Source organism: Plectropomus leopardus, chromosome 7 (assembly GCF_008729295.1).
Source record: "Plectropomus leopardus isolate mb chromosome 7, YSFRI_Pleo_2.0, whole genome shotgun sequence".
NCBI classification, from domain to species: Eukaryota; Metazoa; Chordata; class Actinopteri; order Perciformes; family Serranidae; genus Plectropomus; species Plectropomus leopardus.
In genome coordinates, this window is record NC_056469.1 from 34,788,399 (window position 1) to 34,803,165 (window position 14,767).

At 38.3% G+C, this 14,767-nt stretch overlaps 1 protein-coding gene across 1 annotated transcript in view; it reads left to right on the forward strand.

The window, feature by feature from the left end:
- The window catches only part of nek11 (NIMA-related kinase 11), a 69,890-nt gene extending 58,064 nt beyond the window's left edge, over positions 1-11,826 (forward strand). The window contains 3 exon segments of the mRNA XM_042490678.1: positions 2,906-2,948; positions 2,950-2,997; positions 11,536-11,826. Coding sequence (XP_042346612.1) covers positions 2,906-2,948; positions 2,950-2,997; positions 11,536-11,761 — 317 coding nt within the window. The 3' untranslated portion in view covers positions 11,762-11,826.
- Positions 11,827-14,767: the final 2,941 nt, after the last annotated feature.

Here is a 14,767-nt window from a genome sequence, read left to right on the forward strand (position 1 = left end):
TCTAAAAATACAATTATGACAAATACGGTACTAAGACATACATAAGGATTATTGTCATTGTAGTGTGAAATTCATTCCTTTAAAGCTAAGCAAACTGGCTTGATTTCTTTCAAAACATGGAGAGAAGGCAGTGCAACAAAAGAAGAAATGATCCCAAAATTTGTAAGAAAAAGCATAAAAAATGACCTCAAAATCAGTAAAATGTGAGTCACATGAGTCACATTCACTTTTTTTCCATTGACAATGTTTCCTCACTCACAGTCGGAGCTTACAGAGTTTATATCAGACGGACAAAACATTCGCAACTGCATTAAAAGCGAGGAGTGCACACGGAGAGCGCAGACCTCCACCAAGGCCAAATACCAGCCGCACTCACACGAAGGTCACTGATCATGGCGTCCTGACCCCCATTGACGCCATTAGCTCGATCAGCACTTTTAGCACTACAAGCTGCCACCATTTTTGGATCTGCTCCAAAATTGAATAGTTTCTTCCTCAACCAACACGCCGCCTTTACACCAAGTTTAATGAAGATAGGGCCAGTAGTTTTTTTGTAATTCCGCTAAAAAACAAACAAAATGGCACCAAAAACATAAGCTGATCAGTGGAGGTAAATATCAGTCGAAGCGTGAATGCACGAAGATCTCCCGGGACAACCTGAGCTTCAGCTCATCAAGAAATATTCAGTTCAAAATTAAGACGACACTTTTGAAAAATTAACTTAACAAATCTGCAACTGAAATCATTTAACTTTTGATTTCTGGGACGGTTTTGATATAATTCAGCAGCATCGGTGGCAAGTTCTGTAGCCAAAACAGTATTGTAGTACAGTATTACAGTATTACAGTAAGTGTTTTCTTCTGAGTGAACAAAAAACATCAAACATCTTAATACAGGGAGGCTTCTTACCAAAATCTGATTCTATGTAACAAAGGAAATTAAAAATAAAGACTTTGAGTTTTAAGCCGCTATTTCTAATTCTGCTTGACTTGTTAAATCTCTGTGAATAAAATACATAACAGTTCATTTATTCCATTTTAATGGAAATGTGTAATTTACATGCAAATCAGACCGACACATTTGAAGTTTTGCTGACATTTAAATTCATTAAATTAGTTCTGCATCAGTCTTTTTTAAATGTTTAATTAAACTGGAGACTGAAAGTGTAGACATTTAAATTAAGAGTAGATATATGCAGCGTAACATACATATTGTCAGAAAATACCAACACACTCCCACTGTGGATTTTTGAACGTGAATGGCTGCATGTTATGTGTATTTATTCATGAATGCGCTCATGTTCTATGTATGTACATATTTCTACATGCATCTGCTGGTTGTCATGGTTACAACCGTATCATATGAAGAAGCCTCAGCTGTTTGATGGTCTGTCGTAATGATAACTCTGTTTTATTTGTTCTGGTCTTCTGGGTGTATTTTGGACTCTGGTTGGATGATGATGATGATGATGATGATGATGATGATGATGATGATGTCAGAATTTATGTCCAACACTTTGCACTGTGGTTCTGCAGTATTTTGGTGCTGGATCAGGTTCTGCGTGATGTTTGTTGTTGATATTCGGGCTCCAGAGGATGAACCCTCCTCAAACCTCCATCAGGACAAATATCAGACAGTTTGCAGCAAAGCGTGATTCAGTCAGGTCGAGGGTCAGAACCTCCAAAATCGAGGCCTGAAATGGTAGATTGCTTTTTTCAGTCTGGGAATGAGTTCAGTTATGTCAGGATTGGGCTCATGAGTGAGATTAACCCTTTAATACCTGGATCAACATAATTTTTCTTTTTTGTGCTGGGCTCAGACGACTTTCACAAGTATTTAAATATTTAAAAAAAAAAGAAAATGATCTACAAATTGAAAGATGTTAGTAGATTTAGATTTCTTTGTATACATGTAGGGATAATGGCCACAAAACTATATTTAGAATGATCATAAATATATATTTGAAATTGTTTCATACTACTACAACTAAGCATTTTTTTCCAGGTCATTTCCTTGTTTGTTTTTGTTCTTCACTTTTTTTTTCTGTTTTTTAACCGTTTCTTTCTTTCTTTCTTTCTTTGATAGGTCATTTTTTTAACTTTATGCAAAGTTCTTGCTAAATTGTGTGTCATTTCTTCTAAAGTTTCTCATGGCCTGGTTTTACAGGGATAAGTATGACAAAGGGATGATATGTGATCACTATGGATGAGAGCGCGTCGGTGTGCACTAAGATCTAAAATAAGTTGAACTGTCAGTTGAAGAATGAAAATCTGTCGTCAGTTGATGTAAACATGAAAGCAATCAAAGAGAGAAGAGAGAGAAAAAATACATCCGACTCTCAGTTGCACCTGGCAGCCGACTTTAAAGACCCCTGAAGAGCTGTGATGTCTGTGAGGTCATCAGCTCGTTAACAATTAGAGCTCGTTAAGATTCACAGCTCGTTTCTGATAATCAAGTGCTTCGTTAAGAATGAGCTCGTTAAGATTCTAAGCTCATGAAGACGCTCAACCTGTTGAGACTCTGAGAGTCTTAAAGTCACATCACATCAGAAGAAAACCACATCTTTACTTTTCTGTGGTTTTCTGCAGCCTGGTCACAGAGCTCATATAACGGGTTTCACATCAGTAATTTCTCTAATAACTTAAAACATAGTGAGTGTGTGTGTGTTTAGATTCTGCCAGCAGCTGATATCCTGACATTATAATCCCATTAGATCACCTCCACAGACTCTATTGTGCTTTTATTAATGGAGTCAGAGGTGCTCAGAGGGAGAGGAAAAACTGCAGAGATAAGATGAAACCAAATGGAAGAACAGGATTTAGGATTTAGGATACAGGACAAGAAAATGTCAAACGTGTGATGATTTGTAATATTCTTAGTTGTGTTGTTTTTGTGTTTAAACCAGGAGACCCTGCAGAGCCCGAGGCCCCTCTGAGCCCTCGGGGCCCAGACGATCAACAGCAGCCTGCTGGAGACACGGATCCAACACCTGAGAGAGTGAGTCTATCTAAGAAATGCTTTTATTTTGTAGTTCTAACAGAGTGTCGGTGCAGCAGAGCGACTCACAGTCGGTGTAGTTTGAATATTCTGCTCATGATCTTCATCCTTCCTTTGAACACACCAACAAACCTCTGCAGCTCACAGTGCTGCAGCTCACTCCCCAAAACTGTGTCTGCTCCCTGGTCTTCATTCTGCTGAATTTCAACTATAAAAGTTATGGTTTATGCAACCTTGTATTCAAAAACATTTTATACTACTGGATAGTTTTTCCTAATAACATTGTGGTGGCACACACTCTTATAAACCACAGGCATCAACAAAAACTCTCAGCTAAATGTTGGAGAAAAATTGTTAAATAATGACAAACACATTGTATCTCGGTCTTTACGTAACTGTAGAGTTTGTCTGTATAACAGTAGACGAGGGTTTTTCCCTAACCTGAAACAGCAGCTGTGAGAGGCTAAACAACCATAAAAATGTTTAATAATGCTGAAGTCACAGCGCATTCCTCAGAAGAAAAGACTGGCATTGTACGTTTCTGCAAACCAAGAATTTCTTACGTATCATATAACATCAGCATTTTAAAGTCAAACACATTTATCCTGGCCTGTAAGAGCCACTTGATCACACATTTTACACTTTATTTTGGTTTATTTTGGTTCATTACATCAATATAGTATTGTTGGATTTGGATGGACCTGCCGTGCTTTTTGTTTTTTTCCTGCTTTCAAATAAACCTCGTTAAAGTTTTTTCTGCCTCACATGAAAACTGAAACAGGAGCTGAAACATGAGTCAAAACCGATGCACCTTGCAGACTACGTTGCCCAGGAACTATGGGATGTTAAAACGGCCACTGTATGGCCATTGGAGTGTTAGTGTCTACGAGCTGGTATCGTGTTGTAAGATCAGATATTTTGGGGTGAGACAAATATGTCGTCAGTGAAGGTTTTACGGATGTGTTCAGCATCAACACTTGACTTTTCAGGTTAAAAGAATCAGGGCGGCTTTATGTTTCCTGCAGAACGTGACTTTGTGCAGCTCTCCTGTCGCCTCAGAAGACAGCTGCATAATGGAGTGAATGTAATTTCTATTTCAGTTTTTTTTTCTGTTTATGTCTTAATTAAACTAACATTTTCAACATATTTCTACTTGTTCTTTTTCTATAGTTTATAATATAATCAACAAATTGTCGTAATGTAGTATTAAGGGAAGCTATAACTGCACAGTCTTCTGCTTAATGATGATAAATCTGACCTTAACTTTGACTTTGCACATCTTTCCTCTGCTGAGTTTCTTGTTTTGGTTGGAGGAACCAGCTCAGACTTAAGCTCCGTCTCTCAGTGAGCATCTGTGAAAGTCTAATTTAAAATAATCCAATTATTCCAGACAAACATGTTGCCTGGAGCCGCAGCGTGTCGACGGGGTGGATCAGACTGTGATACGAACCAGATTGAGTTTGTTTGTGCAGATTAAAATGAAGGAAAGCTGAGAAACAAACACGCACACAAAGAACGGAGCCAATAATGAAACACAAAGATGCTTTATTAACATCTTCGCTCCAAAAAACAAACAAGTGAAAATTCAACATGACAACAAGATAAATAGGAATTGAGTGTAAAACACAAATACAGTAAATGTTCTGGAAAATCCGTTCGACACATATTTTCCTCTCCTCCTCTCACCTGTAACTGCTGTGGGGAGATTTATCTCATGAATGAGGGTACGCAGGTGTAAATGTTGTGTGGGTGAAAGTGGAAACAGTTCAAAGTAAATAACTGACGACGTACACGAAGCATAAGGAGATAAAAAAGTGAGCAGAGCGATGAGGAGACTAACCTTCCTCACAATAAACACCCTGTGAAATGGAAAATAGATTTTCCCAGATTAAATCCTGTGTTCCTGGGTTAAATAATAGTTTGTCTCTTGTTATACGCCCAATATATGTCCAAAAATCAGCATTTTACAACAAAATCCCTGTCTTATCTCCTCCTGTCAAACTGTTTCAAATATTTGATGACTCATCTTACACTCAGAGGCGTTTACAGGAGTTCATTTGATCATATGAGACTTTTGGGGACCACAGCGGTCGTATAAAATCACGTTTCACTGTCTGTGGGCAGATTAAGCTTCTCTCCCACTGGACAAAAAAACACAACTACTTCTGGCTTTTTATGTAATGGGAAAAAGTTACAATCGGCATTCATCCCAGGGACGAATGACTCTGCAGTCGTCACAGGCAGAGTCTGAAATTAACTTTTTAACCAAAGAGGGCTGATACATGAATAAATTCACCAGCCAAGCATTTCTGTACCCCCTAAAAAGATTTTTGACTCATATGCATATTTTTTGTACATTTCTTGATCATAGAGGAATTTAATGAATAAAAACCTAGAGAAGAAGCCATACTAAAACTATTTAAAAATATTGAATAGCTGATCATCACAAACTTAAAATAAGTTTTAAGATCATAAGTTTCCTCTCATAAGCGGTGATGCAGTCTAAAGCCGAGCTTGTTGCATGTGAGAAAAAATGTGCATAGTTTATGAATAATTTCATAAGGTTTGAACCATAAATCATAGCTCCTTACTTTTTTTTTTCTGCTGGAGGCTAGCACCTGTGCCGTTCCAATACCGCTTTCAGTGCGACCTCAGCCCTTCAGACGGAAGATTTCAGTAAAAAAATAAGAAGTATTCACCCCACAGGGGAGCAGTCGTAAGAGTAGGGGCGACTAAACTTGTTTATCCTCAAAGAGACTTCTGTTAAAGTGGCTGCAGGAGCCTCAAACACACACTTTCTATTACGGGAGCTACCCATCTGTCCACTACCACACGTTTTGTGCGTGGTCAGTTTTGGCCATTTGACGTGCATAAAAATGTAGTGAGGTTGTGTTTTGTGTTTTGAACTCATACTCAAACTGAAATGCAAATATAAAATGTACCGAATGTTAATGCATGTAAATACAATTTGTTGCAAAAAAGTTTTAATGCTCACATGAGGTGGTACATCAGGCGATTAGAAAAGGCAGTTTTTGGCAGAACTGCAATGAAAGCACTTCTTTGGCTTTTCTAGGTCACATGATGCTATGGCTATGTGCCTGTCAGGAGGAAAAGTAGTTTCATGTCAAAATGTATCAAAAACTGTTGCAGAAAAATAGAAATGAAGAAAAACACAAATGCTCTCCAGCTCAAACTCATCTGCATTCACACACTTTTTTTTCTCTGAGTTATTATCTGATGCATCGATTAGAGTTTTTTTTTTTAACTCACAGTTCTAATCAGCTCTTTAAAATTCGGTAAGTAGTAATATGAGATAATTTAAACTCCCTGCCCTGCTCTGACTGGCTGCTAGTGGAAGGTGGGGGTCATCTGATTGGTGGCAGGTTGATGAAACTGCAAACTTGGTGCTCCCTGCTTCGATTAGGGCCAGCTCGTCGCCGTGGTAACAACATCAGCCACACACACACACACACACACACACACACACACACACACACACACACACACAGAGCTGCTCAGTGTGGGAATTAAAGGCTGTCAGCTCCTCATAAAACACACAGGAGGAGGAGGAGGAGGAGGTTTGAAGAAGACTAGAGTCACACAGTTCAGTGTTTAGTTTCGGCTGCTGTTGTGTGTTTGGAGGTCTGAGAGCGGTGAATTTCTCTCCGGTGTTCTGATAAAGAAAATTACGAAAGTCCCAAAAGATGACATTTTTTAATCTTGAGACGGCAACTTATTATCTTGTTGGCACGAGATTAAAATCGATCATCTGTGGGGACGTTTTAGGAGACGAGAGACAGAAGGTGTTGCGAGTCTCAGGAGGCTTCAGAGTTTGAAGCTGCAGGTTTTGTGCAGAAAGACACTGCAGCTTTGATAGTTTTGGTGGGTTAATATGGAAACATTAAGGGGCGGGTCCATCTGTCCTCTTTTCTGGATATTTACAGGGAAACCCCGATCAGCTGTTGGCAAACTTTGCTGTCAGACAGCCCTGTTTTTCTTCTGTTTATCACACTTAAGTTATTTTCATTACAGCAAAATGCATGTAGTTGACCGAAACGATTGTTTTGATCATTCTGGTAAGTTACCAAAAGTCAAATATTTGCAATAAAATATTGCTGCGCAAAATATCACAGCACTATGCTTTGATATGTAACAACATCATGTGGGAAATTTTTTAGAAGGGCCTGAGACAAAAACAACATCTAAAGCATATGTACCTCAACAAAAATGTGAATGTGCTGATTTAAATACATGAATAGAAGTACTGGAAAGCCACAGAATGATATAAAAACTTCAAAATCATAATTATAATAATGGAGCTGTAATATCTGATGCTGCTCTCATGGTGCAAAATACACAACTATTACTACATCAATCTTTATTTACTGAGAAGTAATGAACTTTAATTAAAAGATACACAAGTGTAAACAGAATTATTAGAAACAGAAGCTGAGCATCAGTGTGTGATTACAGTTTGTTAATTTAGTCCGACTGTAGATTAACAAACATAATTGAAAATTAAGCATTCATTTACTCGCTAAAAAGGAAGAATGGGCGGACGTCCTGTTTATCTGTAGGCACTGTAAGACACCGTGCACCTGCCAGAATTTACTCATTTTAAATATATATATAATTATATTTACATATATTTATTTACATGATGTCTGATGCTTTATGCTGTAAAAAACATTCAAAGTTACAGAAAACGTCAAGTCAAATACAATAACTAGAAGCAGGTAAGGCTTTATTAAATAAATCTGTTTCACATTAACATCACCTGCACTTTATGGAATTACCTCAACTTTTCCACTCATTTTAGCTGAATATTTCTTTATGAATTGTACTATTTTTATTTATTTATTTATTTAAATTAACATTTTGTCAAAACCACTTGAAATATTGAGTACAGACTCAGATGTTTTCCAGTCAAAATAAAAAAAGCGAATTGAATGGAAAGACCTCATATATGGAGACTCTCTTCCTGTTGGCTCACAGACTTGAGGTCTGCAGTTGGACCTTTATCGATTTAGCACTCCTTATTTGTATTAAATGTTGAGATGAGTTATTGATTTCAGACAGATTTCCTTTAATTTCTTCTCATGGACAACTGTCACTGGCAGCTTGGATCAGCTACTGAGCTTATAACCGATGACCAGTCCTTAACTAATAACCAATATCTGCCTCATCTAGTTTGTTTTAGACAGGTTGTTAATTATGACTCACAGCTGCAGAAACACACTGAGAATAAAATATAAATGCTCCCTCTCATTTTTACAGGTTTAACCGTTAGGGACGGTTTGGCCTTATGTACTTATCATCTTTTTTTTTTTTGTGATAATTTTGGCTGCGTTAATGCATATGGCATTACATTTTGACAACATTTTGTTTTTTCTTCTCTTGGAATTTTAAGCTCAGCTGTAGAATTCACTGTGTACGCAAAATTGTTACGTTCAATCACAAGTGCAAAAAAAAAAATGCTTCTGGGTGTCATTCTGGGCTTTTGCCTTGGAATTTTTTCCACTCAATCACATAATTTTACCATATTTGGCATATGGAGAAAATACATGCTATTTCCACTAGGTGCACTGTCATAATCAGTGTTGCTGCTAATCACTGACATATACCAGACTGTAATAATTAATAATAATAATAATTTTAAAAAATACTTACAAATCTACAAATCAAAATCTGCGTTGCATGTAGTGGCATCATGGCCAAAAAACTGGCATTTAAAAGCTGAAGATTCTGAAAATGAAAGAATATTTGATCTGTATGATTAGGATTGATGTTGGTTAAAAAATAAAGTAGAAAATCATCTGAATGTATATTAGTTTTTATGGGCAGATTTTGAGAAGCGCATTTTGTGAGTGTTACAACACAACATTCGAGCTCAGCCGCTCTTCTTATACTCAACGAGACTGAGAGAGCAGCTGTGGTCAAGCGAGTGTATGATTAATGAGAGCGGCGTTAATGGGAATGAAGCAGTGGAAACAAACGTTATTTTTTCATTGTTTCTCAGAGGTTATGTTTCAAAGCACAGTAATACACACCCGCACCTCTGCTCAACCCTGCAGGAAGGTGCTGTATTTCTGGATTTCATGTGTTTTGCCGAAGGCATGGAGCTCTTAAGATTACAGTAGCTGTCTTTGGCATTACAAACTGCTGCCATTAGAAACTGATGCGGCCCGGTGCATATTCATACCGCCGTGAAAGGTGCCTCTTCAGGCTGTTGTCCGATGCCGACATCACTGACTAAGCAGCTTTATATGATGATCTGGGAGTGGGAACGGGCTGTTTTGTTCTAAATCAACCATATTCGGCTTCAAACGCAGACAACAGGAGCAGCATTTCTTCCAGTTTCTCGTCCTCCATCTAAAATCCTGCTTCAGTCTCTGGAGGACAGAAAGAAAAGACGATCACAGTGTTTTCATCTGACCTGAGGGCTGCTGTCTGTCACACTGAGAGGAGCAAGAAGAAACACCCGTTTACCTGCTGACAGGAGCTCAAACACAGAGTCAAACACCTGTGACGGCCTGAGATAAACAGGAAGGAAGTCAGCGTCCTGAGCCCCACCCTGTCAGTCACAGCACCTCCCCCAGGAGGAGGAGGAGGAGGAGGAGGTGAAGAAGAAAAGGTGGAGGAGGTGGTGATACAGAGTCAAACTGCCCAGACATCTTCAGAGGACATCCAAAATCAAAATGATTGTAATGATGTAATGATTAGGGTTAGGTTACAGGGAGCAACCTCATACACACTGTCATGTTTCTCTACCCATGTGAGGTCCATGATTATGACCGCACTTGTGAGGACGTTTTTTGTAAGAACATATTTTGAGTGTCAAGTGTTTGAGAAAGTGAGGACATGTTTAACAAATGTTAACAAATGAGAACACACACTTCAAAGAGGGGGCATTTTTACAAAGTAGGCACATTTTTGGAGAGGCAGGACATTTTTGACAAAAGAGGACCTGGAAAATGAGGACAACTCCAAAGTCGGGACATTTTTTCAGAGTAGGGACATTTTTGACAAGTGATGACTTTTAATGGAAAGTGACACCTCTGTTTTGGAAAGTCGGGACATTTTTGACAAAAAAGGACATATCTGGAAACTAAGGACACTTTTACAAAGTGGGGGCATTCTTTACAAAGCAGGGTCTGAATTGGAAAGCGAGAACATTTTTTGACAAATGAGGACTTTTTTGGAAAGTGAGGGCATGTTTGACAAATGTGGACATTTCCAGATAATGATGACATTTTACAAATTAAGGACATTCTTGGAAAATGAAGACATAAGTTATTTGAGTGTTCAGACTGCGTTTTATGGCTACTATTCAAATAAGGTTAAGTTTTAGGTTAATGTTCTGTAAATGTGTTATTCCTGGAGTCAACCTTAGAAGTACACACACAGACACACACACACACACACACACACACACACACACACACACACAGCTATCCTCTGTCCCACTGAGCTGTCACTCAGATGCTTCGTGTACAGAAACAGCAGGTCACATGTTTAAACACATACAAACCAGACAACCTGCTGCTGTGAATCTATTTGAGTTCATCTTAAAATTCAGTCTGTGCTGAAACCCGGCTGAGAGTCTGCAGGTCCGTCTGTCAATCTCACTGAACATTTCTAAAACAATGTGGGACCACTTCAAAAATGTGGCAGATTTTAGTCTCCTTTTTTTTCTTCTTCAAAATACAGGGTCTCATTTTAAACTGCATAAAAAAAATCTAAATACTTTACACATGTTAAAATACCCTCTAGGTGCAGCTTATTTTGTGTTTTTTCTAAAATCACACAATTCTTTTAGGTTTACCAAAAGTTGTGTCTAGAATTTGATAAATATTTTTAAGCAGAAAACACAAAATATTGACATATTAACATGTTACTGTTTTTTTCCCCTTATTTTAAATGTTTGTTCTGCATGAAACCCGTAAAACTACTTGAGTCAACATACAGTTTTACCTACTGTACTGCCGCAGGGAATCAGGTCAGCCGAGTCAGTCATCTCTTTTAAGATATTTAACATACTTTTATTGAGGAGCTTTTCCATATTTTACTTAAGTTCTTTCAGAGCTGCATTTTATCTCCTCTCTTTTTTTTTACACCAGTGTTTTATCTGTTTTCTTTTAAAGCCTGTTGTTCCTCTTGTTTTAGCCTTGCAAAGCACATTGTCACTCTGTTCGTCTCACTGCAGCTGATGTATAAAGAAAACTTGTGGACTCAGTCTAGTCCTCAGGGTCTGGCTGTGATTTGCACATTCCAGGGAAAATACATTTCCTTATTTTTTCATAAAAATGAATCCAAATTTTCTGTAAAAGATCCTGCTTTGGTATGACGATTCTTCAACAGCAAATGACATAAGCATCCGAGTGATGAAATAAAATGTAGAAATGGAAAATTAGGACATTTATAGAAAGTGAGAACATATTTACAAAGTAAGGACATTTTTGGAAAGTGTTGACATTCAGTCCTCCTTGAATCCTTGAAATGGTTTTGAGTGTTCAGACTATGTTTACCTCCCTGCAGGTCCATCCGCAGCCGTCTGGGTTCAGACGTCTTCCAGAAGCTGTACGAGAACCTGAAGGAAGCCAGACGGCGTGACGGCGGGGTCACAGAGGCTTCGAGTCACCTGGAGGACAAACCTGACGACGGCTTCCAGGTGGACCAGCTGCTGTTCTACGAGGACGAGCTGCAGAGAGTGAGACAGCTGCAGGAGGACAGACCACCTGTCGGACAGTCAGTAAAAAACTGAGGTAATCTGCGTGTTTACATCAAAAACATAATCAATACCAATGATTGTGATTTTCTATTATTTCAAAGGACATTCACAAACTAGGCAATAGTTTAGAAATTAAAATAAGCTGCAACATAAATGCATCAATATTATAATCTAAAAACATAAAATATAACTAACATAATGAGTACTTGGAACTTGATATATATATACTTGAATATACTGATGCTATCTTATACTTTTACCTAAGTAAAAAAAAAAAAGAATGCAAAGCTTTTACTCTCTCCTCACTGTAGTACTACTACTGTTATCACAGTAAAAGATCTAAATACTTCCTATTTCACTTTCTGCACAAACTGATCAATAAGTACTCTCTGATTCATGCGCTGTTTGTGTTTGTTGACATCAGTCTGGTGTTACTGTAGCTCCTCGGCTGACTGAACAGAGTAGAAGTAGATCTGGGAGTTGAAGTAGTAGAAAAGTAGGTCAGCCAAAACACAGGGAGCTCAGATCAGCGAGCCTCAGAGAGCTTTAGATTCACTACGAGATAGTCTGAGTCAGCTGGTCACCAAGAGGCTCCACGTGAAACTGCAGCAGGAACGCAAACTGTTACCAAGAGTGTGGAAATAGAAAAACTGCAGATATTAACATCATTTTTGTTAATACACTACTTAAAATCCTGTTAGAAACCTGGTAATTTGAAACAGATCGTGTTGTGTTTTCATCTTAACTGCAGAGGACAATGAGGAAGATCAACCTAAAATTTAACTGATGGAGACGGGCAAAAATAGCTTTAGTTTAAAAGAAAAATGACCTAATTTGTCACTTATGTTCACGCACTGACTCAAAAACGTTTGTCTGTCTTTTAAGTTTTGGGAATAGGTTTTATTTTCTGTGTTTTCTCACATTCGTCAGAAGACTTTACAGAGTTGTTTGACCAAGAAGTAAAGTGGCTGTTTCAACACACCATACTGCAGCAAAAACTTAACAAGGTTTTATATTGGAATGAAGAAAAATACAGAAAGGCAAAGTCTTGCCATAGTCAGATCGTGTCTGGTTCATTATTGACTTGATGTCTTATTCCTATCTCACGTAAAACACATTCCTAAATGATAAAGCACAGTCAAAAATGGCATGTGGGAAGGTGGACGAGTCTCACAAACAACCGGCTTTAGTGTGTCAGAAGTAGCTTCCACTGTGGATGTGTTTTTTTACTCCTTACCACGAACCTTTTTTGCCTAAACCTAATCGATGGTGACTTTGTTGGTTAATCCCAACTATCGTTAAAGTCCACGCTGTTGTGTTAATATAAAAACCACGTTGCTTCATCCCACCGTGTGCATTTGTTGACATCACCGTAACGGCATCCCAGAGCACAAACAGCTGACACTGACAGAGCGGCACCATGTGACGAGCTCGGATAAGCGCTTGTTGTACCGTCATGACTCGACAGTTTATGTGGTGGCTTTCATCTACTTTAATTTTCGTGATCACACCGAGGATACGAGGATACGGGACACGGCTGAAAGAATCATAAATAGGTGAGTAAACCCTGAGTTTATGATTTTTATCAAAGTATCATCCAGGTGTCTTTGACTGAAAATAACTTTTGTTCATCTTGCCATAACTAGAAATTGTTTTTAAGCTGTAGACAATGTGAAAATACAAAAAAATAATTCAGAAAATCTCCCTAAATGAAAGTCAGCTGGGTTTAATCACCACTGAGTTGTTAAATGTTACAGTTTCACTGATAAAGAGCAGATTTTCCTGACAGTTAATGAATGTGAAATGAAGAAATCAGCAGCAGAATCAATCAGTGAGTCAATGAGAAGCACTTTCAAAGAAAAAAAAGAGGTTAAAACTAAAAGTGAAGTTTCTCCATTTTTTATTTTGAGTTGCAGTTTCTTCTGTTTGAATCTGCAACAGTTACAGTTTTTAACAGCCACAGATATTAAGTGTCTGATGTTTTCCTGACAGCGTGCCGGAGCCTCCGGTCGAGATCACAGGTGACAGGAGGTGAGTTTTGCGGTTTGTCTCCAGTAGTTGCTCAGAGCGATCAGGATCTCTATTTCATCTGATCTTCCAGACAAATCTTCTTTTACAACGAAACCTTCAGTCTATTAAATGATAGACGTCAGGGACTCAGCAGCTGACAGAGAGACGGCTTCTCTCTGTGAGCATAATATAGCACCCACCTGTTTTTATTCTCATTTTCAATTTGCATTTACAAGTTTGCATATTTAGATGGAACGTTACAGGTGTTTGCAGTTAAATCTGAGTGATTGAAAAGGTGAAAACAAGTTGAATCATCTGAAATTTCCCAGAATAAAATGTCCGCATGCTTCATCTGTGTGAATAAACAACGGTGTAAATATATTCAAGGGGATGTGATGTGAATATTTATCTGCCTGTCACACGACGGCAGCGTGATTAAGATCTAATGAGACGGAAATCGGTAAATGCTAATGAGAGCGATCTGATGCAATGAGGTTTGTTAGCATTTTAAAGGTGTCAACAAGAAATAACGGCAGAAAAAGAAGATGATCGCTCAGAGAAGGTAACTCTGACCCCGAAACCATCTGGTGTGATTTATAAGACAAGGAAATGATTAAAAGAAAAGAAGACTGAGAGGATTTATTTTAATCAAACACACAAAGAAGGAGGTGGATTAACCAGGAGGGAAGATGAGAGGCTACGCTAAAACAAATGAGGCTTTTTTTTCTTCCATTTTCTCTCTGCAGGCTGTAATTAGCTTCCAGCTGGAGGTCGAGCTTCAGTGCGACCCTTCGACTGAGTCCTGGAGAGACTAAAACCTCCTAACCAGAGAGCAGGTCACAAAACTACAAGAACACCTCATTCGTTTTTGAATAACTCAGGTTAGAGAGAAGAATTCCTTTGTTCTTATTCTGTTATGAAAGGAAACGAGCGCTCTCGCATTTCAGACCTTTTATTGAGTTAAATCAGTTCATTAACATATCGCTTTAATTATTGTGGAAAGGTTACACGCAGTTTATGAGGTTTACC